We start from the raw sequence: 26,614 nt of genomic DNA, 5'->3' as shown, positions 1-26,614 counted from the left end.
TGGATTCTGTTTGCTAGTATTTTGTTGAGGCTATTTGCATCTATGTTCGCCAGTGATTTTGGCTTGTAGTTTTCTTTCTTTGTGACATTTTTTCTGGTTTTGGTATCAGGGAGATGGTGGCCTCATAGAATGAGTTTGGGAGTGTTCCTCCCTCTGCTATATTTTAGAAGAATTTGATAAGGATAGGTGTTAGCTCTTCTCTAAATGTTTGATAGAATTCGCCTGTGAAGCCGTCTGGTCCTGGGCTTTTGTTTGTTGGAAGATTTTTCATCACTGTCTCAATTTCAGTGTTTGTGATTAGTCTGCTTATAGTTTCTATTTCCTCCTATTTCAGTCTTGTAAGGTTGTGCTTTTCTCAGAATTTGTCCATTTCTTCCAGGTTGTCCATTTTATTGGTATATAGTTGCTTGTAATTATCTCTAATGATCCTTTGTATTTCTGCAGTGTCAGTTGTTACTTCTCTTTTTTCATTTCTTATTCTATTGATTTGAGTCTTCTCCCTTTTATTCTTGATGGGTCTGGCTAATGGTTTATCAATTTTGTTTATCTTCTCAAAGAACCTGTTTTTAGTTTTATTGATCTTTGTTATTGTTTCCTTCATTTCCTTTTCATTTATTTCTGATCTCATCATTAAGGTTTCTTTCCTTCTTCTACCTTTGGTGTTTTTTGTTCTTCTTTCTCTAATTCCTTTAGGCGTAAGGTAGGTTGTTTATTTGAGATGTTTCTTGTTTCTTGAGGTAGGATTGTATTTCTATAAACTTCCATCTTAGAACTGCTTTTGCTGCATCCTATAGGTTTTGGTCATCATGTTTTCATTGTCATTTTCTTCTAGGTATTTTTTGATTTCCTCTCTGATTTCTTCAGTGATCTCTTGGGTATTAAGTAGTGTATTGTTTAACCTCCAGGAATTTGTACTTTTTACATATTTTTTCCTGTAATTGATATTTAATCTCATAGCATTGTGGTCAGAAAAGATACTTGATACGATTTTAATTTTGTTAAATTTACCAAGGCTTGATTTGTGACACAAGATATGGTCTATCATGGAGAATGTTTCATGAGCACTTGAGAAGAAAGTGTATTCTGTTGTTTTTGGATGGAATGTCCAATAGATGTCAGTTAAGTCCATCTCATTTAATGTGTCAATTAAATCTTGTGTTTCCTTATATATTTTCATTTTGGTTGATCTGTCCATTGGTAAAAGTGGGGTGTTAACATCCCTTACTATGATTGTGTTACTGTTGAATTCCTCTTTTATGGCTGTTAGTATTTGCCTTATGTATTAAGGTGTTCCTATGTTGGGTGCATAAATATTTATAATTGTTTTATCTTCTTCTTGGATCGATCCCTTGATCATTATGTAGTGTCCTTCTTTGTCTCTTGTAATAATCTTTGTTTTAAAGTCTATTTTGTCTGATATGAGAATTGCTACTCCAGCTTTCTTTTGGTTTCCATTTGCATGGAATATCTTTTTCCACCCCCTCACACTCAGTCTGTTTGTGTCCCTAGGTCTGAAGTTGGTCTCCTGTAGACAGCTTATATATGAGTCTTGTTTTTGTATCCATTCAGCCAGTCTATGTCTTTTGGTGGGAGCATTTAATCCACTTACATTTAAGGTAATTATTGATATGTATGCTCCTATTACCATTTTGTTAATTGTTTTGGGTTTGTTATTGTAGGTCTTTTCCTTCTCTTGTGTTTCCTGCCTAGAGAAGTTACTTTAACATTTGTTATAAAGCTGATTTGTTGGTGCTGAATTCTCTTAGCTTTTGCTTGTCTGTAAAGGTTTTAATTTCTCAGTCGAATCTGAATGAGATCCTTGCTGGATAGAGTAATCTTGGTTGTACGTTTTTCCCTTTCATCGCTTTAAATAGGTCCTGCCACTCCCTTCTGGCTTGCAGAGTTTCTGCTGAAAGATCAGCTGTTAACCTTATGGGGATTCCCATGTATGTTATTTGTTGTTTATCCCTTGCTGCTTTTAAAATTTTTTCTTTGTTTTTAATTTTTGATAGTTTGATTAATATGTTTGTTTGCATGTTTCTCTTTGGATTTATCCTGTATGGGACTCTGTGCTTCCTGGCATCGATTGACTATTTCCTTTCCCATATTAGGGAAGTTTTCAACTATAATCTCTTCAAATATTTTCTCATTCCCCTTCTTTTCCTTTTCTTCTTCTGGGATCCCTATAAGTCTAATGTTGGTGTGTTTAACGTTGTCCCAGAGGTCTCTAAGACTTTCCTCAATTCTTTTCATTCTTTTTTCTTTATTCTGGTCTGCGGTATTCATTTCCACTGTTTAATCTTCCACGTCACTTATCTTTTTCTGACTCCGTTATTGTGCTATTGATTCCTTCTAGAGAATTTTTAATTTCATATATTGTGTTTTTCATTGTTGTGTGTTTGCTCTTTAGATCTTCTACGTCCTTGTTAAACGTTTCTTTTATTTTCTCCATTCTATTTCCAAGATTTTGTTTCACCTTTACTATCATTACCCTCAATTTTTTGTCAGGTTGACTGTTTCTTCCCTCTTCTTTTTTTGGTCTGGTGGGCTTTCACCTTGCTCCTTCATCTGCTCTGTGTTTCTCTGTCTTCTCATTTTGCCTAACTTACTGTTTGTGGGCTCTCCTTTTTGCAGCCTGCAGGTTCTTAGTTCCCATTTTTTTTTGGTGTCTTCCCCCAGTGGGGTTATGTAGGCTTCCTGGTGGAGGCGACTGGTGCCTGTGTTCTGGTGCATGAGGCTGGATCTTGTCTTTCTCTTATCCATGACCACATCCGGTGGTGTGTTTTGGGGGTCTGTGACCTTATCATGATTTTAGGCTTCCTCTCTGCTAATGGGTGGTTTTGTGTTCCTGTCTTGCTAGTTTTTTGGCATAGGGTATCAAGCACTGTAGTTTACTGTTCGTTGAGTGGAGCTGAGTCTTAGCATTGAGATGGAGATCTCTGGGAGAGCTTTCACCATTTGATATTATGTGGAGCTGGGAAGTCCCTGATGGACCAATGTCCTGAGCTCTCCCTCCTCAGAGGCACAGACTTGATACGTGGCCGGAGCACCATGACCCTGTCAGCCACAATGCTGCTGCTGTAAGGGCATTTCCGACACCAGCCAGGCTCCAGGGGGATGTTTGAGAGCCAGCTGGAGAGGGGGCCTGGAGGGCCGAATGGACTGGTGGCACTGGGCAAGGGCTTGCCCCCGTGGATGGGAATGGGGAGAGGAGAAGAGAGGGTTGGTTGTCACCCCGGGGTCAAGTTCAAGGGCCCCAGGACCATTCCAGGCCAGGGATCTAGAGAGCAGGAGGAAGTGGGTGCCTCCTCTGCTGGATACAAAATTAATGCAAAGAAACCTCTTGCATTCCTACACACTAACAACGAAAGATCAGAAAGAGAAATTAAGGAAAAAAATCCATTTACCATTGCAACATAAAGAATAAAATACCTAGGATAAACCTGCATAAGGAGGTAAAAGTCCTGTACTCAGAAAACTATAAGACACTGATGAAAGAAATCAAAGATGACACAGATGGAGAAATATACTACTTCCTTTAATTGGAAGAATCAATATTGTGAAATTGACTGTACTACTGAAAGCAATCTACAGATTCAATGCAATCTGTATCAAATTGTCAATGGTATTTTTAAAAAGAAATAGAACAAAAATTGTATAATTTGGGCACAAACATAAAAGACCCCGAATAGCCAAAGCAATCTTGTGAAAGAAATACAGAGCTGGAGAAATCAGGCTCCCTGACTTCAGTCTATACTGCAAAGCTGCAGTAATCAAGAGAGTATCGTACTGACAGAAAAACAAAAATACAGATCAATGGAACACGATAGAAGGCCAGAGATAAACCCAAACACCTATGGTCACATAATTTATGAGAAAGAGTCAAGAATATAGAATGGAGAAAAGTCAGTCTCTTTAATAAGTGGTGCTGGGAAAATTGGACAGCTACATGTAAAAGAATGAAATTAGAACACTCCCTAAAACCAAACACAAAAATAAAATCAAGATGGATTAAAGACCTTAACGTAAGCCTGGCCACTATAAAGGTCTTAGAGGAAAACATAGTAAGAACACTCTTTGATACAAATTACAGCAAGATCTTTCTTGACCCACCTCCTAGAGTAATGAAAATAAAAACAAAACTAAGCAAATGTGACCTAATTAAACTTAAAAGCATTTGCAGAGCAAAGAAAACCATGAACGAGACAAAAAGACAACCCTCAGAATGGAAGAAAATATTTCCTTCAAAGCAACTGACAAGGGATTAATCTCCAAAATATACAAAATCTCATGGAGTTCGATATTGAAAAGAGAAAGAAACAACCCAGTCAAAAAATGCGTGGAAGACCTAAATAAACATTTTTCCATAGAAGACATACAGATGGCCAAGAAGCCCTTGGCCTAACTTCAACTAATTATTAGAGAAATGCAGATCAAAACTACAATGAGGTATCACCTCACACTTGCCAGGATGGCCATCGTCAAAAAAATCTACAAATAATAAATGCTGGAGAGGGTGTGGAGAAAAGGAAACCCTCTTGTACCTTTAGTGGGAATGTAAATTGGTACAGCCACTATGGAGAACAGCATGGAGTTTCCTTAAGAAACTAAAAATAAAACTACCATATGACCCAGCAATCCCACTACTGAGCATATACCCTGAGAAAACTATAATTCAAAAGGACACATGCACCCCAATATTCACTACAGCGCTATTTACAATAGCCAGGACATGGAATCCACTTAAATGTCCATCAACAGATGAATGGATAAAGAAGATGTGGTACATATATGCAGTGGAATAGTAGCCATTAAAAGGAATTAAATTGGGTCATTTGTAGAGACGTGGATGGACGTAGAGTCTGTCATACAGAGTGAAGTAAGTCAGAAAGAGAAAACCAAATATCGTATATTAATGCATATATGTGGAATCTGAAAAAATGGTACAGATGAACCTACTTTTCAGAGCAAAAGTAGAATCGCAGAAGTAGAGAATGGACGTGTGGACACGAGGGGGGAGTGGTGTTGGATGAATTGGGATTGACGTATGTGTGCACTGCCATGTGTAAAAGAGATAGCTGGTGGGAACCTGCTCTATAGCGCAGGGAGTTCAGCTCGGTGCTCTGTGGTGATCTACATGGGTGGCATGGGGTGGGGGGTATGAGGGAGGTCGAGAGGGAGGGGATATATGTATACATATAGCTGATTTGCTTCATTGTACAGCAGAAACTAACAGAACAATGTAACTATAACTTCAATTTTTTTTTTTAAATTGTGTAACATCTTTTGAGTTTTACAATCTAGACTAGGATAGATTCTCAGCTAAATGATCAAATAAAGAGCAGAAAATATACATCTTCGAATACAAAGATGCAGAAATCACATCCCATACACCATTTCTTTTGAATTTATAAGGGATGTGCCTTAGCAAAACATGGCAATAAACCAAGAAAAAGAGTGAGATCCAAGAACAGCAGCTTCAACCCAGGAGAGCAACAAAAGTAAACATCCTTGTGTTGACAGTGGTGCAGCCAGAGTGGAGAGTGTGTAGTCCTCATTGAAGCATTGAAGATTTTGAAACAGAGGTCTCCAAGAAAAATGTGTGTCTGTTTTTGTGCCAGTACCATACTTTTTGATTACTGTTGCTTTGTTGTCTGAAATCAGGGAGCCTGATTCTTCCAGCCATGTTCTTCTTTCACAAGCTTGTTTTGACTATTAGGGGTCTTTTGTGTTTCCATACAAATTTAAGAAACTTTTTGTTCTACTTCTCTGAAAAATGCCATTGGTACTTTGATAAGGATTGCATTGAATCTATAGATTGCCGTGGGTAGTATGGTCACTTTAAATATGAATAACAATATTGATTCTTCCAATCCAAGGGCATGGTATCTCTTTCCATCTGTTTGTGTCATCTTCAATTTCTTTCAACAGCATCTTATAGCTTTCAGAGTACAGGTCATTTGCCTCCTCAGGTCGGTTTATTCCTAGGTATTTTATTCTTTCTGATGCAATGGTAAGCGGTATTGTTTCTTTAATTTTCCTTTCTGATAATTCCTTGTTAGTGTATAGAAATGCAACAGATTTCGTTATATTAATTGTGTGTCCTGCGTCTTTAGGATGTTCTGTGTATGGTATCATGTCATCTGCAAACAGGGACAGTGTTACTTCTTTTTTTTTTTTTTTTTTTTTAGAACCAACTTTTAGTTTTATTGATCTTTGCTATTGTTTTCTTTGTTTCTATTTCATTTATTTCTGCTCTGATCTTTATGATTTCTTTCCTTCTGCTAACTTTGGGTTTTGTTTGTTCTTCTTTCTCTAGTTTCTTTAGGTGTAAGGTTAGATTGCTTACTTGAGATTTTTCTTGTTTCTTTAGGTAGGCTTGTATAGCTATAAACTTCCCTCTTAGAACTGCTTTTGCTGCATCCCATAGGTTTTGGGTCGTCGTGTTTTCATTGTCATTTGTCTCTAGGTATTTTTTGATTTCCTGTTTGATTTCTTCAGTGATCTCTTGGTTATTTAGTAACGTATTGTTTAGCCTCCATGTGTTTGTCTTTTTTACGTTTTTTTCCCTGTAATTCATTTCTAATCTCATAGCGTTGTGGTCAGAAAAGACGCTTGATATGATTTCAATTTTCTTAAATTTACTGAGGCTTGATTTGTGACCCAAGATGTGATCTATCCTGGAGAATGTTCCATGCGCACTTGAGAAGAACGTGTAATCTGCCGTTTTTGGATGGAATGTCCTATATATATCAATTAAATCTATCTGGTCTATTGTGTCATTTAAAGCTTCTGTTTCCTTATTTATTTTCATTTTGGATGATCTGTCCATTGGTGTAAGTGAGGTGTTAAAGTCCCCCACTATTATTGTGTTACTGTCGATTTCCTCTTTTATAGCTGTTAGCAGTTGCCTTATGTATTGAGGTGCTCCTATGTTGGGTGCATATATATTTATAATTGTTATATCTTCTTCTTGGATTGATCCCTGGATCATTATGTAGTGTCCTTCCTTGTCTCTTGTAACATTCTTTATTTTAAAGTCTATTTTATCTGATATGAGTATAGCTACTCCAGCTTTCTTTTGATTTCCATTTGCATGGAATATCTTTTTCCATCCCCTCACTTTCAGTCTGTATGTGTCCCTAGGTCTGAAGTGGGTCTCTTGTAGACAGCATATATATGGGTCTTGTTTTTGTATCCATTCAGCCAGTCTATGTCTTTTGGTTGGGGCATTTAATCCATTCACGTTTAAGGTAATTATTGATATATATGTTCCTATGACCATTTTCTTAATTGTTTTGGGTTTGTTTTTGTAGGTCCTTTTCTTCTCTTGTGTTTCCCACTTAGAGAAGTTCCTTTAGCATTTGTTGTAGAGCTGGTTTGGTGGTGCTGAATTCTCTTAGCTTTTGCTTGTCTGTAAAGCTTTTGATTTCTCAAGCAAATCTAAATGAGATCCTTGCTGGGTAGAGTAATCTTGGTTGTAGGTTCTTCCCTTTCATCACTTTAAGTATATCATGCCACTCCCTTCTGGCTTGCAGAGTTTCTGCTGAGAAATCAGCTGTTAACCTTATGGGAGTTCCCTTGTATGTTATTTGTCGTTTTTCCCTTGCTGCTTTCAGTAATTTTTCTTTGTCTTTAATTTTTGCCACTTTGATTACTATGTGTGTTGGCGTGTTTCTCCTTGGGTTTATTCTGTATGGGACTCTCTGCGCTTTCTGGACTTGGGTGGCTATTTCCTTTCCCATGTTAGGGAAGTTTTCGACTATAATCTCTTCAAATATTTTCTCTGGTCCTTTCTCTCTCTCTTCTCCTTCTGGGACCCCTATAATGCGAATGTTGTTGCGTTTAATGTTGTCCCAGAGGTCTCTTAGGCTGTCTTCATTTCTTTTCATTCTTTTTTCTTTAGTCTGTTCCGCAGCAGTGAATTCCACCATTCTGTCTTCCAGGTCACTTATCCGTTCTTCTGCCTCAGTTATTCTGCTATTGATTCCTTCTAGTGTAGTTTTCATTTCAGTTATTGTATTGGTCATCTCTGTTTGTTTGTTCTTTAATTCTTCTAGGTCTTTGTTAATCATTTCTTGCATCTTCTCAATCTTTGCCTCCATTCTTATTCCGAGGTCCTGGATCATCTTCACTATCATTATTCTGAATTCTTTTTCTGGAAGGTTGCCTATCTCCACTTCATTTAGTTGTTTTTCTGGGGTTTTTTCTTGTTCCTTCATCTGGTACATAGCCCTCTGCCTTTTCATCTTCTCTGTCTTTCTGTAACTGTGGTTTTTGGTCCACAGGCTGCAGGACTGTAGTTTTTCTTGCTTCTGTTGTCTGCCCTCTGGTGGTTGAGGCTATCTAAGAGGCTTGATGGGAGGCTCTGGTGGTGGGTAGAGCTGACTGTTGCTGTGGCGGTCAGAGTTCAGTAAAGTCCAGTGTTACTTCTTACTTTCCAATTTGGATTCCTCTTATTTCTTTTACTCCTCTGATTGCTGTGGCTGCACTTCCAAAACTGTGTTGAATTAAGTGGTGAGACTGGGCATCCTTGTCTTGTTCCTGATCTTAGAGGGAATGCTTTCATATTTTCACTGTGGAGTCTGATGTTACCTGTGGGTTTGTCACATCTGGCCTTTATTATGTTGAGGTATGTTCCCTATACACAAACTTTCAGGAAAGTTTTTTTTTAATTGAAATATACTTGATTCACAATGTTGTGTTACTATCTGCTGTACAGTACAGTGAATCAGTTATACTTATAACTATATCCACTCTTTTTTAGATTCGTTTCACCTATAGGTTATTACAGAGTATTGAGTAGAGTTCCCTGTGGTATACAGTAGGTCCTTAAAAATCATCTATTTTATATATATATATATATATATATATATATGTGTGTGTATATATATATATATATATGTGTATATATATATATATATATATATATATATATATATATATATATACTGTGTATATGTCAATCCCAATCTCCCAATTTATCCCTCTACCCCTTTCCCCTTGGTAAGTGTAAGTGTGTTTTCTACATCTGTAACTCTATTTCTCTTTTGTAAACAATTTCATTTGTACCATTACTTTAGATTCCACATAGTGATATGACGATATTTGTCCTTCTCTGTCTGACTTACTTCACTCACTATGACAATCTCTAAGTCCATCCATGTTGCTGCAAATGGCATTATTTCATTCATTTTTGTGGCTGAGTAGCATTCAATTGTATATATGCACCACATCTTCTTTATACATTCCTTTGTCGCTAGACATTTAAGTTGCTTCCACGTCGTGGCTACTGTAAATAGTGCTGCAATAATCATCTGGGTGCATGCATCCTTTCGAATTATGGTTTTCTCTGGATATATGACCAGGAGTGGAATTGCTGGTTCCATGGTAGCTCTCTTTTTAGTTTTTTAAGGAACCTCCATACTGTTCTCCATAATGGCTGTACCAATTTATATTCCCACCAACAATGTAGAAGGGTTCCCTTTCTCCACACCCTCTCCAACATTTATTGTTTGTAGCTTTTTGATGAGGGCCAATCTGACTGGTGTGAGGTGATACCTCATTGTAGTTTTGATATGCAATTCTCTAATAATTAGTGTTGTCGAGCACCTTTTCATGTGCTTTTTGGCCATCTGTATGTTTTCTTTCAAGAAAGGTCCTTTTAGAACTTCCACCCAATTTTTCATTGGGTATTTAGTTGTTCTTGTTGTTGTTTTGGAGCTGTATGTGTTGTTTGCATATTTTGGAGATTAGTCCCTTGTCGGTTGCGTCACTGGCAAATATTTTCTTCCATTTTTTGGGATGACTTTTCATTTGTTTATGGTTTCTTTTGCTCTGCAAAGCTTTTAAGTTTCATCAGGTTCCATTTGCTTATTTTTATTTTTATTTTCATTACTCTAGGAAGTGGGTCAAAAAGCTGTTACTGCAATTTATGTCGGAAAGGTTTCTGCCTATGTTTTCCTCTAAAAGTTTGATAGTATCTGGTCTTACATTTAGGTCTTTAATCCATTTTGAGTTTATTTTTGTGTATGGTGTTAAGGAGTGTTCTAATTTCTTTCTCTTACATGTAGTTGTCCAGTTTTCCCAGAACCACTTATTGAGGAGACTATCTTTTTTCCATTGTATATTCTTTCCTCTTTGTCATAGATTAGGTGACCATAGGTAGTGGGTTTATCTCTGGACTTTCTATCTTGTTCCATTGGTCTGTATTTTTGTTTTTGTGCCAGTACCATACTGTTTGATTACTGTATCTTTCTAATAGTTTCTGATGTCAGGGAGCTTGATTCCTCCTTTCTTTCTCAAGATTGCTTTGGCTATTCAGGGCCTTTTGTTTTTCCATACAAACTGTAAAACAGTTTGTTCTAATTCTGTGAAAAATGCCATTGGTAATTTCATAGAGATTGCAGTGAATATGTAGACTGCTTTGCATAGTATAGTCATTTTCACAATATTGATTCTTCCAATCCAAGAACATGTTAAGTCTCTCCTTCTGTTCGTATCGTCTTTGATTTCTTTCATCAGTATCCTATAGTTTTCTGAGTACAGGTCTTTTGCCTCCTTAGGTAGAATTATTCTTAAGTATTTGATTCTTACTGTTGCAGTGGTGAATGGGATTGTTTTCTTAATTTCTCTTTCTGATCTTTCATTCTTAGTGTGTATGAAAGCAAGAGATTTCTGTGCATTAATTTTGTATCCTGCTACTTTACTAAATGCATTGATTAGCTCTAGTAGCTTATGGTAGCAACTTTAGGATTTTCTATGTATAGTATCATGTCATCTGCAAACAGTGACAGTCTTACTTCTTCTTTTCCAATTTTGATTCCTTTTATTTCTTTTTCTTCTCTGATTGCTGTGGCTAAAACTTCCAAAACTATGTTGAATAATAGTGGTGAGAGTGGGAAATCCTGTCTTCTTCCTGATCTTAGAGGAAATGCTTTCAGTTCTTCATCATTGAGAATGATGTGTGCTGTGGGTTTGTTGTATATGGCCTTTGTTAGGTTGAGGTAGTTTCCCTCTATGCCCACTTTCTGGAGCGTTTTTATCATAAATGGGTGTTGAATTTTGTCAAAACCTTTTCCCACCTCTATTGAGATGATCATATGCTTTTTATTCTTCAATTTGTTATTATAGTCTATCACATTGATTGATTTGCATACATTGAAGAATCCTTGCATTGGCTGGGATAAATCCTGCTTGATCACGGTGTATGATCCTTTAAATGTGTTGTTGGATTCTGCTTGCTAGTATTTTGTTGAGGAGTTTTGCATCTATATACTTCAATGATATTGGTCTGTAGTTTTCTTTTTTTGTAGTACCTTTGTCTGGTTTTGGTATAAGGGTGATGGTGGCCTCATAGAATGAGTTTGGGAGTGTTCCTTCCTCTGCAATTTTTTGAAGAGTTTGAGAAGGATGAGTGTTAGCTCTTCTCTAAATGTTTGATAGAGTTCACCTGTGAAGCCATCTGGTCCTGGACTTTTGTTTCTTGGAATATTTTTAATCACACTTTCAATTTCATTGCTTGTGATTGGTCTTTTCATATTTTCTATTTCTTCCTAGTTCAGTCTTGGAAGGTTATACCTTTCTAAGGTTGGTCCATTTCTTCCAGGGTGTCCGTTTTATAGGCATAGAGTTACTTGTAGTAGTCTCTTAGGATGTTTTGTATTTCTGCTGTGTCTGTTGTAACTTCTTTTTGTTTCTAACTTTATTGATTTGATTCCTCTCCCTCTTTTTCTTGATGAGTCTGGCTAATGGTTTATCAATTTTGTTTATCTTCTCAAATAACCAACTTTTAGTTGTATTGATCTTTTTTATTGTTTCCTTTGTTTCTATTTCATTTATTTCTGCTCTAATCTTTATGATTTCTTTCCTTCTGCTAACTCTGAGTTTTGTTTCTTCTTCTTTCTCTAGTTTCCTTAGGTGTAAGGTTGGATTGTTTATTTGAGATTTTTCTTGTTTCTTGAGGCAGGCTTGTATTGCTATAAACTTCACTCTTAGAACTGCTTTTGCTGCATCCCATAGGTTTTGGGTCCTCATGTTTTCATTGTAATTTTTCTCTAGGTTTTTTTTTTATTTCCTCTTTGTTTTCTTCAGTGATCTCTTGGTTATTTAGTAATGTATTGTTTAGCCTCCATGTGTTTATTTTTTTTACGTTTTTTCCCCTGTAATTGATTTCTAATCTCATAGCATTGTGGTCATAAAAGATGCTTGATATGATTTCAATTTTCTTAAATTTACTGAGGTTCGATTTGTGACCCAGGATGTGATCTCTCCTGGAGAATGTTCCGTGTGCACTTGAGAAGAAAGTGTAATCTGCTAGTTTTGGTTGGAATGTCCTGTAAATAAAATTAAATCTAGCTGGTCTATTGTGTCATTTAAAGCTTATGTTTCCTTATTAATTTTCTGTTTGGATGAGTTGTCCATTGGTGTAAGTGAGGTGTTAAAGTCCACCACTATTATTGTGTTACTGTCGATTTCCTCTTTCAGAGCTCTTAGCAGTTGCCTTATGTAATGAGGTGCTCGTATGTTGGGTGCATATATATTTATAATTGTTATATCTTCTTCTTGGATTCATCCTTTGATTATTATTTAGTAACCTTCCTTGTCTCTTGTAACATTCTTTATTTTAAAGTCTATTTTATCTGATATGAGTATTCCTACTCCAGCTTTCTTTATATTTCCATTTGCATGGAATATCTTTTCCCATTCCCTCACTTTCAGTCAGTATGTGTCCCTAGGTCTGAAGTGGGTCTCTTGTAGACAGCATATATATGGGTCTTGTTTTTGTATCCGTTCAGTGAGCCTTTGTCTTTTGGTTGGATCATTTAATCCATTCATGTTTAAGGTAATTATAGATATGTATGCTCCTATTACCATTTTCTTAACTGTTATGGGTTTGTTTTTCTAGATCCATTTCTTCTCTTGTGTTTCCCACTTAGAGAAGTTCCTTTAGCATTTGTTGTAGAGCTGGTTTGGTGGTGCTGAATTCTCTTAGCTTTTGCTTGTCTGTAAAGCTTTTGATTTATCTACCAAATCTGAATGAGATTCCTGCTGGGTAGAGTAATCTTGGTGGTAGGTTCTTCCCTTTCATCACTTTAAATATATCATGCCACTCCCTTCTGGCTTGCAGAATTTCTGCTGAGAAATCAGCTGTTAACGTCATGGGAGTACCCTTGCATGTTATTTGTTGTTTTTCCCTTGTTGCTTTTAATTTTTCTTTGTCTTTAATTTTTGTCAATTTGATTACTATGTGTCTCGACGTGTTTCTCCATGGGTTTATCCTGCCTGGGTCTCTCTGCACTTCCTGGACTTGGGTGGATATTCCCTTTCCCATGTTAGGGAAGTTTTTGACTATAATCTCTTCAGATATTTTCTTGGGTCCTTTCTCTGTCTCTTCTCCTTCTGGGACCACTATAATGCGAATGTTGTTGCGTTTAATGTTGTCCCATAGGTCTCTTAGGCTGTCTTCATTTCTTTTCATTCTTTTTTTCTTTATTCTGTTCCGCAGCTGTGAATTCCACCATTCTGTCTTTCAGGTGACTTATGAATTTTTCTGCCTCAGTTATTCTGCTATTGATTCTTTCTAGTGTATTTTTCATTTCAGTTATTGTATTCTTCATCTCTGTTTTTTTTCTTTAATTCTTCCAGGTATTTTTTCTTTAATTCTTCTAGGTCTTTGTTAAACATTTCTTTCATCTTCTCGATCTTTGCCTCCATTCTTTTTCTGAGCTCCTCGATCATCCTCACTATCATTATTCTGAATTCTTTTTCTGGAAGGTTGCCTACCTCCCCTTCATTTAGTTGTTTTTCTTGGGTTTTATCTTGTTCCCTTATCTGGTACATAGCCATCTGCCTTTTCATCTGTCTATCTTTCTGTGAATGTGGTTTTCGTTCCACAGGCTGCAGGACTGTAGTTTTTCTTGTTTCTGCTGTCTGCCCTCTCGTGGATGAGGCTATCTAAGAGGCTTGTGCAAGTTTCCTGATGGGAGGGACTGGTGGTGGGTAGAGCTGGTTGTTGCTCTAGTGGGCAGAGCTCAGTAAAACTTTAATCCACTTGTCTGCTGATTGGTGAGGCTGGGTTCAGTCCCTGTTTGTTGTTTGACCTGAGGCGACCCAACACTGAAGCCTACTGGGTGCTTTTGTGGGGCTAATGGCAGACTCTGGGAGGACTCACGCAAGGAGTACTTTCCAGAACTTCTGCTGCCAGTGTCCTTGTCCTCACAGTGAGCCACAGTGACCCCCCGCCTCTGTGGGAGACCCTCCAACACTAACAGATAGGTCTGGTTATGACTCCTATGGGGTCACTGCTCCTTCCCTTGGGTCCCGATGTGCACACTACTTTGTGTGTGCCATCCAAGAGTGGAGTCTCTGTTTCCCTCAGTCCTGTCAAAGTCCTGCAGTCAAATCCTGCCAGCCTTCAAAGTCTGATTCTCTTGGAATTCCTCCTCCCATTGCCAACCCCCAGTTTGGGAAGTCTGACGTGGGGCTCAGAACCTTCACTCCAGTGAGTGGACTTCTGTTGTATAAGTGTTCTCCAGTTTCTCAGTCACCCACACAGCAGTTATGGGATTTGATTTTACTGTGATTGCACCCCTCCCATCTTCTCATTGTGGCTTCTCCTTTGTCTTTGGATGTGGTGTATCATTTTTGGTGAGTTCCATTGTCTACCTGTTGATGATTGTTCACCAATTAGTTGTTATTCCAGTGCTCTCGCAAGAGTAGTTAGCACATGTCCTTCTACTCTGCCATCTTGAACCAATCTCCCTCATTGTAGATTTACATTTCTCTAATAATTAGTGATGTTGAGCATCTTTTCATGTGCTTTTTGGCCATCTGTATGTCTTCTTTCGAGAAAGGTCCTTTTTCAACTTCCAACCAATTCCTGATTGTGTTTTTGTTGTTGTTGTTGTTGTTGTTATGGAGCTGTATGTGCTGTTTGTATATTTTGGAGATTAATCCCTTGTTGGTTGCTTCATTGGAAAATATTTTCTCCCATTCTGTGTGTTTTCTTTTCGTTTTGTTTATGGTTTCCTTTGCTCTGCAAAAGCTTTTAAGTTTCATCAGGTCCCATTTGCTTATTTTTATTTTTATTTTCATTACTCTGGGAGGTGGGTCAAAAAAGATCTTACTGTGATTTATGTCAGAGAGGTTTCTGCCTATGTTTTCCTGTAAGAGTTCATAGTATCTTGCCTTACATTTAGGTCTTTAATCCATGTTGAGTTTATTTTTGTGTATGGTGTTAAGGAGTGTTCTAATTTCATTCTCTTACATGTAGTTGTCCAGTTTTCCCAGCACCACTTATTGAAGAGACTGTCTTTTCTCCATTGAATATTCTTTGCTCTTTGTCATAGATTAGTTGACCATAGGTGAGTGTGTTTATCTCTGGACTTTATCTCTGATTTTTTAATTTGAGATTTAAATTGTTTCCTGAAATCATACAATGAAGCCACCATTACCCTGACACCAAATCCAGACACAGTATCACAAAAAAGAAAATTACAGGCCAATATCACTGATGAACATTGATGCAAAAATCCTCAGAACAATACTTGCAAACAGAATCCAACAACAAATTACAAGGATCATACGCCCTGATCAAGAGGGATTTATCTCAAGGATGCAATGGTTTTTCAGTATTCTCAAATCAATCAATGTGATACACCACTCAACAAATGTAAGAACAAAAACCATATGAACATCTCAATAGATGCAGACAAAGCTTTTGACAAAATTCAACACTTATTTATGATAAAAACTCTCCAGAAAGTGGGCATAGAGGGAACCTACCTCAACCTAACTAAGGCCATATAAAACAAACCACCAGCACACATCAGTCTCAATGGTGAAAAATTGAAAGCATTTCCTCTAAGATCAGGAAGAAGACAGAGGTTCCCACTCCGACCACTATTATTCACCATAGTTTTGGAAGTTTTAGCCACAGCAATCAGAGAAGAAAAAGAAATAAAGGAATCCAAATTGGAAAAGAAGAAGTAAGACTGTCACTGTTTGAAGATGACAGGATACTATATATAGAAAATCCTAAAGATGCCAGCAGAAAACTACAAGAGCTAATCAATGAATTTGGTAAAGTAGCAGGATACAAAATTAATGCACAGAAATCTCTTGCATTCATACACACTAACAATGAAAGCAGAAAGAGCAATTAAGAAACAATCCCATTAACCATTGCAACAATAAGAATAAAATACCTAGGAATAATTCTACCTAAGGAGGCAAAAGACCTGTACTCAGGAAAGTATAGGACACTGATGAAAGAAATCAAAGATGACACAAACAGATGGAAAGACATACTATGTTCTTGGATTGGAAGAATCAATATTGTGAAAATGACTATACTATGCAAAGCAGTCTACATATTCACTGCAATCCCTATGAAATTACCAATGGCATTTTTCACAGAATTAGAACGAACTATTTTACACTTTGTATGGAAAAACAAAAGGCCCTGAATAGCCAAAGCAATCTTGAGAAAGAAAGGAGGAATCAGGCTCCCTGATATCAGAATCTATTAGAAAGATACAGTAATCAAAACAGTATGGTACTGGCACAAAAAAAAAAAATACAGACCAATGGAACAAGATAGAAAGTCCAGAGATAAACCCACTACTTATGGTCGCCTAATCTATGACAAAGAGGCAAGAATATACAGTGAAAAAAAGATAGTCTCTTCAATAAACGGTGCTGGGAAAACTGGACAACTACATGTAAGACAATGAAATTAGAACACTCCTTAACACCATACACAAAAATAAACTCAAAATGGATTAAAGACCTAAATGTAAGACCAGATCCTATAAAACTCTTAGAGGAAAACATATGCAGAAACTACTCTGACATAAATCATGGTAAGATATTTTTTGACCCACCTCCTAGAGTAATGAAAATAAAATAGAAATAAGCAAATGGTACCTGATGAAACTTAAAACCTTTTGCAGAACAAAGGAAACCATAAACAAAATGAAAAGTCAACCCAAAAAATGGAAGAAAATATTTGCCAATGAAGCAACTGAAAAGGGACTAATCTCCAAAATATGCAAACAACTCATACAGCTCCAAAACAACAACCAGAACAACAACAACAACAAACCCAATCAAGAATTGGGTGGAAGTTCTAAAAGGACCTTTCTTGAAAGAAGACATACAGATGGCCAAAAAGCGCATGAAAAGATGCTCAAACAACACTAATTATTAAAGAAATGCAAATTAAAACTACAATGAGGTATCACCTCACACCAGTCAGAATGGCACTCATCAAAAAATTGACATACGAAAAGGCTGGAGAGTGTGTGGAGAAAAGAGAACCCTTCTACATTGTTGGTGGGAGTACAAATTGGTACAGCCACTGTGGAGAACAGTATGGACGTTCCTTAAAAAACTAGAAATAGAGCTACCATGTGAATCAGCAATTCCACTCCTGGGCATATATCCAGGGAAAACCAGCATTCGAAAGTATGCATGCACCCAGATGTTCATTGCAGCACTATTTACAATAGCAACGACATGGAAGCCACCTAAATGTCTATCGACAGAGGAATGGATCAAGAAGAATGTGGAACATATATACAATGGAATATTAATCAGCCATAAAAAAGAATGAAATAATGGCATTTGTAGCAACATGGAAGGATTTAAGATTGTCATACTGAGTGAAGTAAGTCAGAATGAGAAGGACAAATATCGTGATATTGCTGTGTGGAATCTCACATAATGGTACAAATAAACTTGTTTACAAAAGATAAGTAGAGTTAAAGATGTAGAAAACACACACTTACCAGGGGGAAAGGGGTAGAGGGATAAATTGGGAGATTGGGATTGACATATACACACTATTATATATATATATTTATATAAGAGATAATTTTTAAGGACCCACTGTATAGCACAGGGACTCTACTCAATACTCTGTAATAACCTATAGGTGAAACGAATCTAAAAAAGAGTGGATATAGTTATAAGTATAACTGATTCACTGTACTGTACAGCAGATAGTAACACTACATTGTGAATCAAGTATACTTCAATTAAAAAAAAATCTCTTCAAAAAGTGGGTGTAGAGGGAACATACCTCAACATAATAAAGGCCAGATGTGACAAACCCACAGGTAACATCAGACTCCACAGTGAAAATCTGAAAGCATTCCCTCTAAGATCAGGAACAAGACAAGGATGCCCACTCTCACCACTTAATTCAACACAGTTTTGGAAGTGCAGCCACAGCAATCAGAGGAGTAAAAGAAATAAGAGGAATCCAAATTGGAAAGTAAGAAGTAACACTGTCCCTGTTTGCAGATGACATGATACCATACACAGAACATCCTAAAGACGCAGGACACACAATTAATATAACGAAATCTGTTGCATTTCTATACACTAACAAGGAATTATCAGAAAGGAAAATTAAAGAAACAATACCGCTTACCATTGCATCAGAAAGAATAAAATACCTAGGAATAAACCGACCTGAGGAGGCAAATGACCTGTACTCTGAAAGCTATAAGACGCTGTTGAAAGAAATTGAAGATGACACAAACAGATGGAAAGAGATACCATGCCCTTGGATTGGAAGAATCAATATTGTTATTCATATTTAAAGTGACCATACTACCCACGGCAATCTATAGATTCAATGCAATCCTTATCAAAGTACCAATGGCATTTTTCAGAGAAGTAGAACAAAAAGTTTCTTAAATTTGTATGGAAACACAAAAGACCCCTAATAGTCAAAACAAGCTTGTGAAAGAAGAACATGGCTGGAAGAATCAGGCTCCCTGATTTCAGACAACAAAGCAACAGTAATCAAAAAGTATGGTACTGGCACAAAAACAGACACACATCTGAATGGAAAAGCATAGAAAGCCCAGAGATGATAAATCCAGGCACCTATGGTCAATTAATCTACAATGAAGGAGGCAAGAATATACAATGAAGAAAAGACAGTCGCTTTCAATGAGTTGTGCTGGGAGAACTGGACAGCTACATGTAAAAGAATCAGATCAGAACATTCTTTAACACCATATCCAAAAATAAACTCAAAATGGATTAAAAACCTAAATGTAAGACCGGATACTATAAAAGTCCTAGAGGAAAACATAGGCAGAAGACTCTCTGACATAAATTGCAACAATAATTTTTTGGATCCCTCTCCTAAAGCAAAGGAAACTAAAGCAAAAATAAACAATGGGGCCTAATTAAACTTAAGAGCTTTTGCACAGCGAAGGAAACCATCAACAAAACCAAAAGACAACCTACTGAATGGAGGAAGATATTTGCAAATGATATATGACCAATAAAGGGTCAATATCCAACATATATAAGCAGCTCAAACAACTTAACATTAAAAACAAAAACAAAAACAAACCCACCCTGATTTAAAAATGGGAAGAAGAACTGAACAGACAATTTTCCCAAGAGGGAATGCAGATGGCCAGCAGACACATGGAAAGAAGCTCAGCATCACTAATCATCAGGGAAGCGCAAATCAAAACCACAATGAGATATCACCTGACACATATCAGAATGGCTATCATCAAAAAGAACACAATAAGAAACGTTGGCAAGGATGCAGAGAAAAGGGGCCCCTGGTACACTGCTGGTGAGAATGTAAATTGGTGCAGCCACTGTGGAAAACAGTATGGAGGTTTCTCAAAAAACTAAAAATAGAACTACCATATGACCCAGCAATTCTACTCCTGGATATATATATCTTAGCAAAACAAAAACAGTAATTCAAAAAGATGCATGCACCCCAATGCTCATAGCAGCATTATTTACAATTGCCAAGGTATGCAAGCCACCTAAGTGTCCATCAACAGATGGATTAATAAAGAAGATGATGCATACACACACACACACACACACACACACACACACACACACACACTGGAATACTACTCAGCCATAAAAATGAATGAAATTTTGCCATTTGCAGCAACACGGATGGACGTGGAGGGCACTATGCTAAGTGGAATAAGTCAGACAAAGACAAATATTGTATGATATCAGTTATATGTGGAATCTAAAATCTACAGCAAACTAGTGAATAAAACAAAAATGAAGCAGACTTACAGACATAGAGAACCAACTAGTGGTTACCAGTGCGGAGAGGGAAGATGGGAGGGTCAGTGTAGGGGTAAAGGGGAAAAAAGGGTTATTTTGGGATTATATGAAATCAGTGAGTGAAACTTTTGAAAATTGACCTTTAAAAAACAAACAAAAAATTTAAAAAGGGGGAAAAATGAGGTACGCGTCTTATCTATGTATCTAAATCTACCAAACGGAATATTACTCAGACATAAAAAAAACATGAAATACTGCCATTTGCAGCAATATAGATGGACCTAGAGAATATTATGCTTAGTGAAATGTCAGACAGAGAAAGACAGATACTGTACATCACTTACATGGGCAATCTGAAAAGTAGTACAAACGGATGTATGTGCAAAACTGAAACAGACGCACAGATATAGAAAGCAAACTTGTGGTGACCAAAGAGGAGAGGAAGGGGGAAAGGGACAAATTAGGGGCATGGGATTACCAGAGACAAAATACTATGTCTAAAATAGATAAGCAACCGGATACGCTGTATAGCAAAGGAAATTATAGCCATTATCTTTTAATAACCTATAATGGAGTATAATCTGCAAAAATACTGAATCATTATGATGTAGAACTGAAAGTAACATAATACTTTAAATACTATATTTCAATTAAAAACAATAGCAGAACCTAGCCAACCTGTCAGGAATAGCATGGGAGCAGATAGCTCCAAATACAGAAGAGAAAAAAGAAATCCAAACTGGCACCTGTGACTGCATGCCCCTCCCACATCAAGGGGATCCATGAAGTGATTCAGAAGTGCCATTGTCTTGATACTGCAAGTCACAGGAAGGAAGAGGATTGTTGCTGGGGTTTCTGCTTCAGATTCGTGACCCACCTTACTCTTAGGAAGGTGAGGAATCGCATCCCCTTGGCTTCACATTCAATTGAAATAGGACACTGGGGGTTCTGGGATGATGATCTAATGCATTCCTACCCATATTCTCTGGAACTTGGTCTCCCAATGAAAGATATCTAAGGAAGCCTGCTATTATTGAAGGCTTTAGGATGGGGAATGTCACCTTTCAATGGTCCAAACAAAGGTAACTGCTAAGTTCACATTTTTCAGTCAAGAAAACCAAGTAATATCTGGTGCATGAAGTGGGAGTGAAAGAGAGGAAAGAGGATTAGCACAAAGGATATATTTCTTTTTGTTTTTGTTTTTGTTTTTTGTTTTAAATCAAAGTTTTCTGGAGACAGCCCAGGCATCTCTCTGTTGTGTCTTAGGTGATACCCTTTGGCTCCTGTTGGGCTGTTGGAGTTGCCCTTAAGTATGCCTAAATCCTGGAGCAGCTGGGAAACAGCAGAAAGTTCCTGCTGTCAGTTAAATATACTCACCCCCAGATGTGTACTTCTGCGACCAGCCTCTGTATCCTTCAGTTCTCCCCTGCTCCACCTCCAGCCAGCAATCACCAGGTCAACTCCACTTAATGGATCCTGTCAGGCACCCTTGTGAGCAGGGAAAATTCAAGATCCCTTAGTTGGGTCCTTTATGGCCTCCATTCCCCCAAAGTGAAGGCTCCATTGCCAGGCTGACCAATCCAGTGTCTCCTGATGCATATACCTCACACAGCAGGAAGAAGCCTATGAACCCAACCCTGTATATACAGAAGACATTTCCCCTCACCATATCCATGCCTGTTATTTTGGCATAAAATGGCACCCTGGAGGGATCTGCGTTATTTCCTAATAATAGCAGGTTTAGTCTCACTTCAAGTCTTCCCCCATTCTCTCTTGGTGCTGTGCGTCAGTATAAATTCTTATGCTTAGTGATTTTTGGTGCACTCTGCTAGTCTCTGAAGAAGTCAGCTGGTATAGTGGAAAGTGCACTGGGCTAGGAGTCTGGAGGAACAACTTCTAGCTGTATGGTGACATGACTTTATCAAATCTGAGCTCTGTGGTGATTGCTAGATATAATTTTAAATTCAAGTGTCCAAGTAGTGATTCCTTTAGCCTGGAACTAACCCTGCCACCATCTAGGTCACCTGTGTTTCTCTCACATCCTGTGCTAACTCCACCAGAGCGCTCACTCCATTGTGTAGCCATTGCCAGTTTTGTCTCACTCTCCACTAGGCTGTGGGTTCCTTGAGAGAAAGGACCATCTTCTTCATCATGATGCAGCTCCTAGTGCCTGACAGTGTCGGGCACAAGTAGGCACTCAAATATTCTCTGAATGAGGAATCTCTGCTCTTTCTACTTGAATTGATTGAAGATATTTAGCCATAACGAACGATTGGATACTGACTCTCCAAATACCTTATGCTAGCCTATAATGTGGTGTAAAATGCCTCAACATTTAAATGGGAAAAGTATTTTGATCTTGCTACTTATATTCCAATTTCCTTAATCTGTAAAATGAGGCTTTAAAGACCCCTGTTGGTTTCACATTTATTGATTGCTCGTTTTCCCCACCCCTACCCCCAAACCCAACTCCTGCCTCCCATCCATCAACCCCACCATATGTTCAAATAAAGACCAGGATGGGGATGACATTCCCAGTCAGAGCTTCTCTGTTTGATGGGAAAGGCCTGAGGTGGGCTCAACCGCACCTGCTAAGCCTTCCAGGAATCCTCCACAGGCCCCCTGGATGAACTCAACCAGGAAGCACAGATGAAAACTATAGACTAGATGTTTCTCTTCAGCTCCAGAGGTATGCACAACAAAAATTATACCTGCTTCCATACTCACTTTCTTTTGTTTTCTAATTAATTAATTAATTAATTAATTTGTGCATTTATTTATTTATTCTTTTTTTCCTTCAGTTTTTTCCCCCTGATTTATTGAGATATAACTGACATGTAAGTTTAAGATGTACAATGTGATAATTTTATACAGGTATATATTGTAAAATGTTACCCACAATAAGGTTAATTAACACATCTTTCACCTCACATAATTAGCACTTTGTTGTTGTTATCATGGTGAGAACATTAATGCTCTACTCTCATAGCAACTTTCAGGTATACAATACAGTATTGTTAACTATAGTCTTCATGCTGTACATTAGGCCCCCGGAACTTACTCAACTTACAACTGAAAGTTTGTACCCCTTGACCAGCATCTCTCATTTCCACCACTCCCCAGCGCCTCATGCCCATTTTCTTTTGTATACTTAAATGGTGTTAGATTGAATCCATTAAAAGAAAAAAAAAACACACAGAAGAAGCAAATTCTGTTTCCAGTGAGCCACATTTCTTACGTGTCATGGTGATGTGCTCAGTTTTTTGCGTTTTGCCTCATAGAGTACTACCTATGCAGTAAGTGTGGGTAGTTGGGCCCACCCTCTGGATTTATTGCTCAAATTCCAGGGCAGGGGAAGAGGATGAAAATAAAAGAGATGGGGATACTTCTTTCTTCATGTGTTCTTATCCTTTAGAACACCCCAAGACGTTCAACCTGTGCGTCCAGAATTAGTCTTAAATTCATGACTTGTAAAGAGAACAATATGTAGGATCTTTGTTAAAACTCATTCCAAAAAACGATGGAAAGGACTATCTCAATACAATTATGGGCTAGTAGGCTTTAAAAATTTTCAGACAACAGTGATAACAGATAAAAGCAACATGAAATGTTTTCTTGAGAAAATGACCACTCAGGTGAGTAATATCACAACAGCAATGTCAGAACATCTTCAATATCAGATAATCTTCGTTTTTGTGTTAAAAATAAAAAATAATTTTTAAATTTACTTTAACTCATTCACCTGGGGATGCAGAATAATAGCTGTAGTCCTGGTCAGATCTTTAAAAAGAATAGATTCAGAGGTGTGTGTGTGTGTGTGTGTGTGTGTACAGAAACTACCAAGGCAGATGGTATGAGGGAACTTAGAAATACATAGGTCTTGTAGTTTATCCTTCTTCAAACCCTGGGGCAGGGGCATGTATTTTTCTCAGGGCACAAATCTAACAGCCAGTGTGGATGTTTGGACTGCGTTGCAACAAAGGGTATTATCTCTTCAAGGGGACATCACCTGCAGCCCAGGCCAAGGAGTCCCGGGGGTGGGAACCGAGCTGTTACTCGTCCCGGGCGGCAGAGGGGGCATCCATGACCAGGGGGTTCTCCTCCTCAGGGGCGCTGCTCTTCTTGGCCACAGCAACAAAGGCAGGTGTTTTTCAGTAGGGGTCTTCTTGATCTTGCCCTCTCTTCTCTCCAGATCCTGGCCCTGGGCGCCAGGCGCCTGCTGCGGGCGGCGGCACGGGTTACTGGGGCGGCAGGATCCATAGCGTGGAGGAGGCCTCTATTGTAGATCTCCGCCGGCGTCACGCCCGCTCTCCCTGTGTTCTGCCTCCAGCTCCGCAGAGATGCCTGGTGAGGGTCTTGGACCAAGAGTGGTGCCTCGGCCCCTAGGGCGGCTTAGCAGGTAGCTGGGGCCCCGACGCTGCCGCGGGTCACCCTCGGGCCTTGTGGACCCTGGCAGGTGGCCGGGCCGTGGGCCGCTGGTGGTAGCCAGGATCGATGGGTGGCGGGTCACGGCTGGGGCCCTGCGGCAGGGCGGGAAGCGCCGAGGCCTTTGGTCTTGGTGGTGGCCAGGCAGACAGCGCCTCAGGCCCTGGGCCGCGGTGAAGCCTTCGCCGCTGTCCTCGCCTTCGTCAACGTCATGCTCAGCGCCCTTGGGACCGCGTGGTGGCAGCGCTCGGCTGTGGATAGAGAAGCCCCGGCAGAAGCAGGGGCGGTTGGCAGCATAGCAGCTTCCCTCCACTGGGGCGCCAGCTCACGTTAGTGGCCTCGGTGCTCCGCTCGCCCTGCACCACGTGGAACTCGACGGTCTCGACGTCGCCGACGCCGCGTTCGTACTTGTGAGGGTTGTTCCGGGGGATGGCTGTCTGGTGAACGAACACACCTTCCTGGGTATCATGCCTGCTGATGAAACCATACCCATTCTTCACATTCAACCACTTGACAGAGCCTCGCACCCTCTTAGCAATGATTTTCTTGGGCACCTTTCCCTTGGCGCCCGTCACGGTGGCCTTGGGGATTGCATCCCCGCTGAGGTTGCCGGTACCTAGGGCTCGGGGTGGATCTCCGCCTCCCAAGGATGCCAGGTGTTTCTGCGGGGCTTGAGGGGAGACGGAAGTGGCCACCTCCACGAGGGAGGCCTCTCCAGCCTCACTCATGAGGCCCTCCTTGCTCTTCTTTCTCAGAGAATCTGAGGGAAATTTGGCCCTCTGATGCTGGCAGGTGGGGGGGGGGGCTGGAGGCAGGAACTTCTCCAAGAGGGTTTTGGATCAGGGCCAAGGGCTCTCTGGCTTCACTCTGAGACTCTTGGAGAGGCCTGTGGGGTCTCCTGGGGCAAGGGGACACAGACCAAACAATGGCTACCGTGGTGATGTCTCACTGTGGGGGGGGCGGGGCGTTCCTAGAGGGGGCTCGAGCTGGGGGGCTGGGCAAATGCACTCCTTCCAGTGCTCCTGCCAGCACGTCACAGTACCTCGTGGTTTCTGGTGGAGAGGAGGCACACTTGAAGCTCTAGGGAGTGGTCTTGAACACCCTCTTACTTGCTTGAGTGGATGTGAGGAGAGGACCCACCTTCCATCCCTCTTCCTTGGTTGGGGAGATTCACATCCTCCTAAGGGCACTCTCTCAATATTCTCTCACAAAACCGTGGTCCTCTTCCAACCCCTGGTGTGCCCTCTATATGGGTCAGGCATTTTGTGTAACTTGAGGCAAAATGACAACCGCATGATGTTAAGACCCAGTCAAAGAAGCCTGCTGTGGTGTTTGTTTGTTTGTTTTGCTTTTGTTTTCCAGCAGGGGAACAAAGGAAGGCTGCCAGGGCTAGAATGCTAGTACTGAGAGGACACTAAAGTCGCGCAGGTTTATCCAGACTAGTGTTAAGATTGCGTTGACCTAAAACAAATAGACTGTCAGGTATTGCCCCAACAAAAATGGGCTTATTCCGGATCAACAAAGAATTGCAATTCAGGGTCTGCAACCGTGGTGAGCCACGTGCAAGTCTCCCCAACAGGGAGAGAATAACTCTTTCAAAGAGAGGAAGAGGAAGTTAGGAAGGCTATAGTAAACAAAGTGTCCATTGGAGGTTGAGAGTTGGAAGTGTGGTGGCTTTTCATTGGCTGAGTCCTGACAGTCTCTCATTGGCTGAGCTCTTGCCAGGCAAGAAGAGGAAGTCTTTCTTCTTCCTGTTGAGCTCTGTTGTCGTCATAGGGTGTGAGAGCTCACCCTTCTAGCCTCCCGACTCTATTTTAATTGAAGTTTCTCTTTATTAATTTTTACACTCCTCCCCTTTGATCAAGATCTTTCTCTGAAAGCATCACTGATCAACAGGCCGGTTTTCCTGTTTCAGCAGCTTTTTGTCCCTCAGTGCCAGGAAGGACCTTTCCTGGGTGTAGTATCCCATGTTAGAGTGAAAGTGCACAGTTTGGAAACCTATTGAAGTCACATTAGAGTAACAAGGCGGGGCAGGAGGGAGAACTGTCAGGCACTTTTAATCTAAAGTTCGTGTTATCAAGATCATAGACATTGGAGATCATCTGAAGCATTA

The 26,614-nt window shown here is 39.4% G+C and overlaps 1 protein-coding gene across 1 annotated transcript; it reads right to left on the bottom strand.

Moving 5' to 3' along the window:
- Positions 1 to 24,352: 24,352 nt before the first annotated feature.
- LOC130706249 (Y-box-binding protein 3-like) lies at positions 24,353 to 25,229 on the bottom strand. Its single transcript, XM_057537638.1, has 2 exons — positions 24,831 to 25,229; positions 24,353 to 24,724 (listed from the first exon to the last, which is right to left on the bottom strand). Exons 1-2 carry the CDS (start codon positions 25,227 to 25,229, stop codon positions 24,353 to 24,355), a joined length of 771 nt encoding a protein of 256 aa, XP_057393621.1.
- Between the last annotated feature and the right edge of the window lie 1,385 nt (positions 25,230 to 26,614).

This window comes from Balaenoptera acutorostrata, chromosome X (assembly GCF_949987535.1).
Source record: "Balaenoptera acutorostrata chromosome X, mBalAcu1.1, whole genome shotgun sequence".
Lineage (NCBI taxonomy): Eukaryota > Metazoa > Chordata > Mammalia > Artiodactyla > Balaenopteridae > Balaenoptera > Balaenoptera acutorostrata.
The sequence above is the reverse complement of the archived record's forward strand: the minus strand, read 5'-3'. Positions and strand labels throughout refer to the sequence as shown.

Coding starts and splice junctions, on each gene's coding strand:
- LOC130706249 (XM_057537638.1), bottom strand. CDS start 25,229: ATGAGTGAGGCTGGAGAGGCCTCCCTCGTGGAGGTGGCCACTTCCGTC. Junction 24,725..24,830: donor GGAGCACCGAGGCCACTAAC/GTGAGCTGGCGC, acceptor CGCGGTCCCAAG/GGCGCTGAGCATGACGTTGA.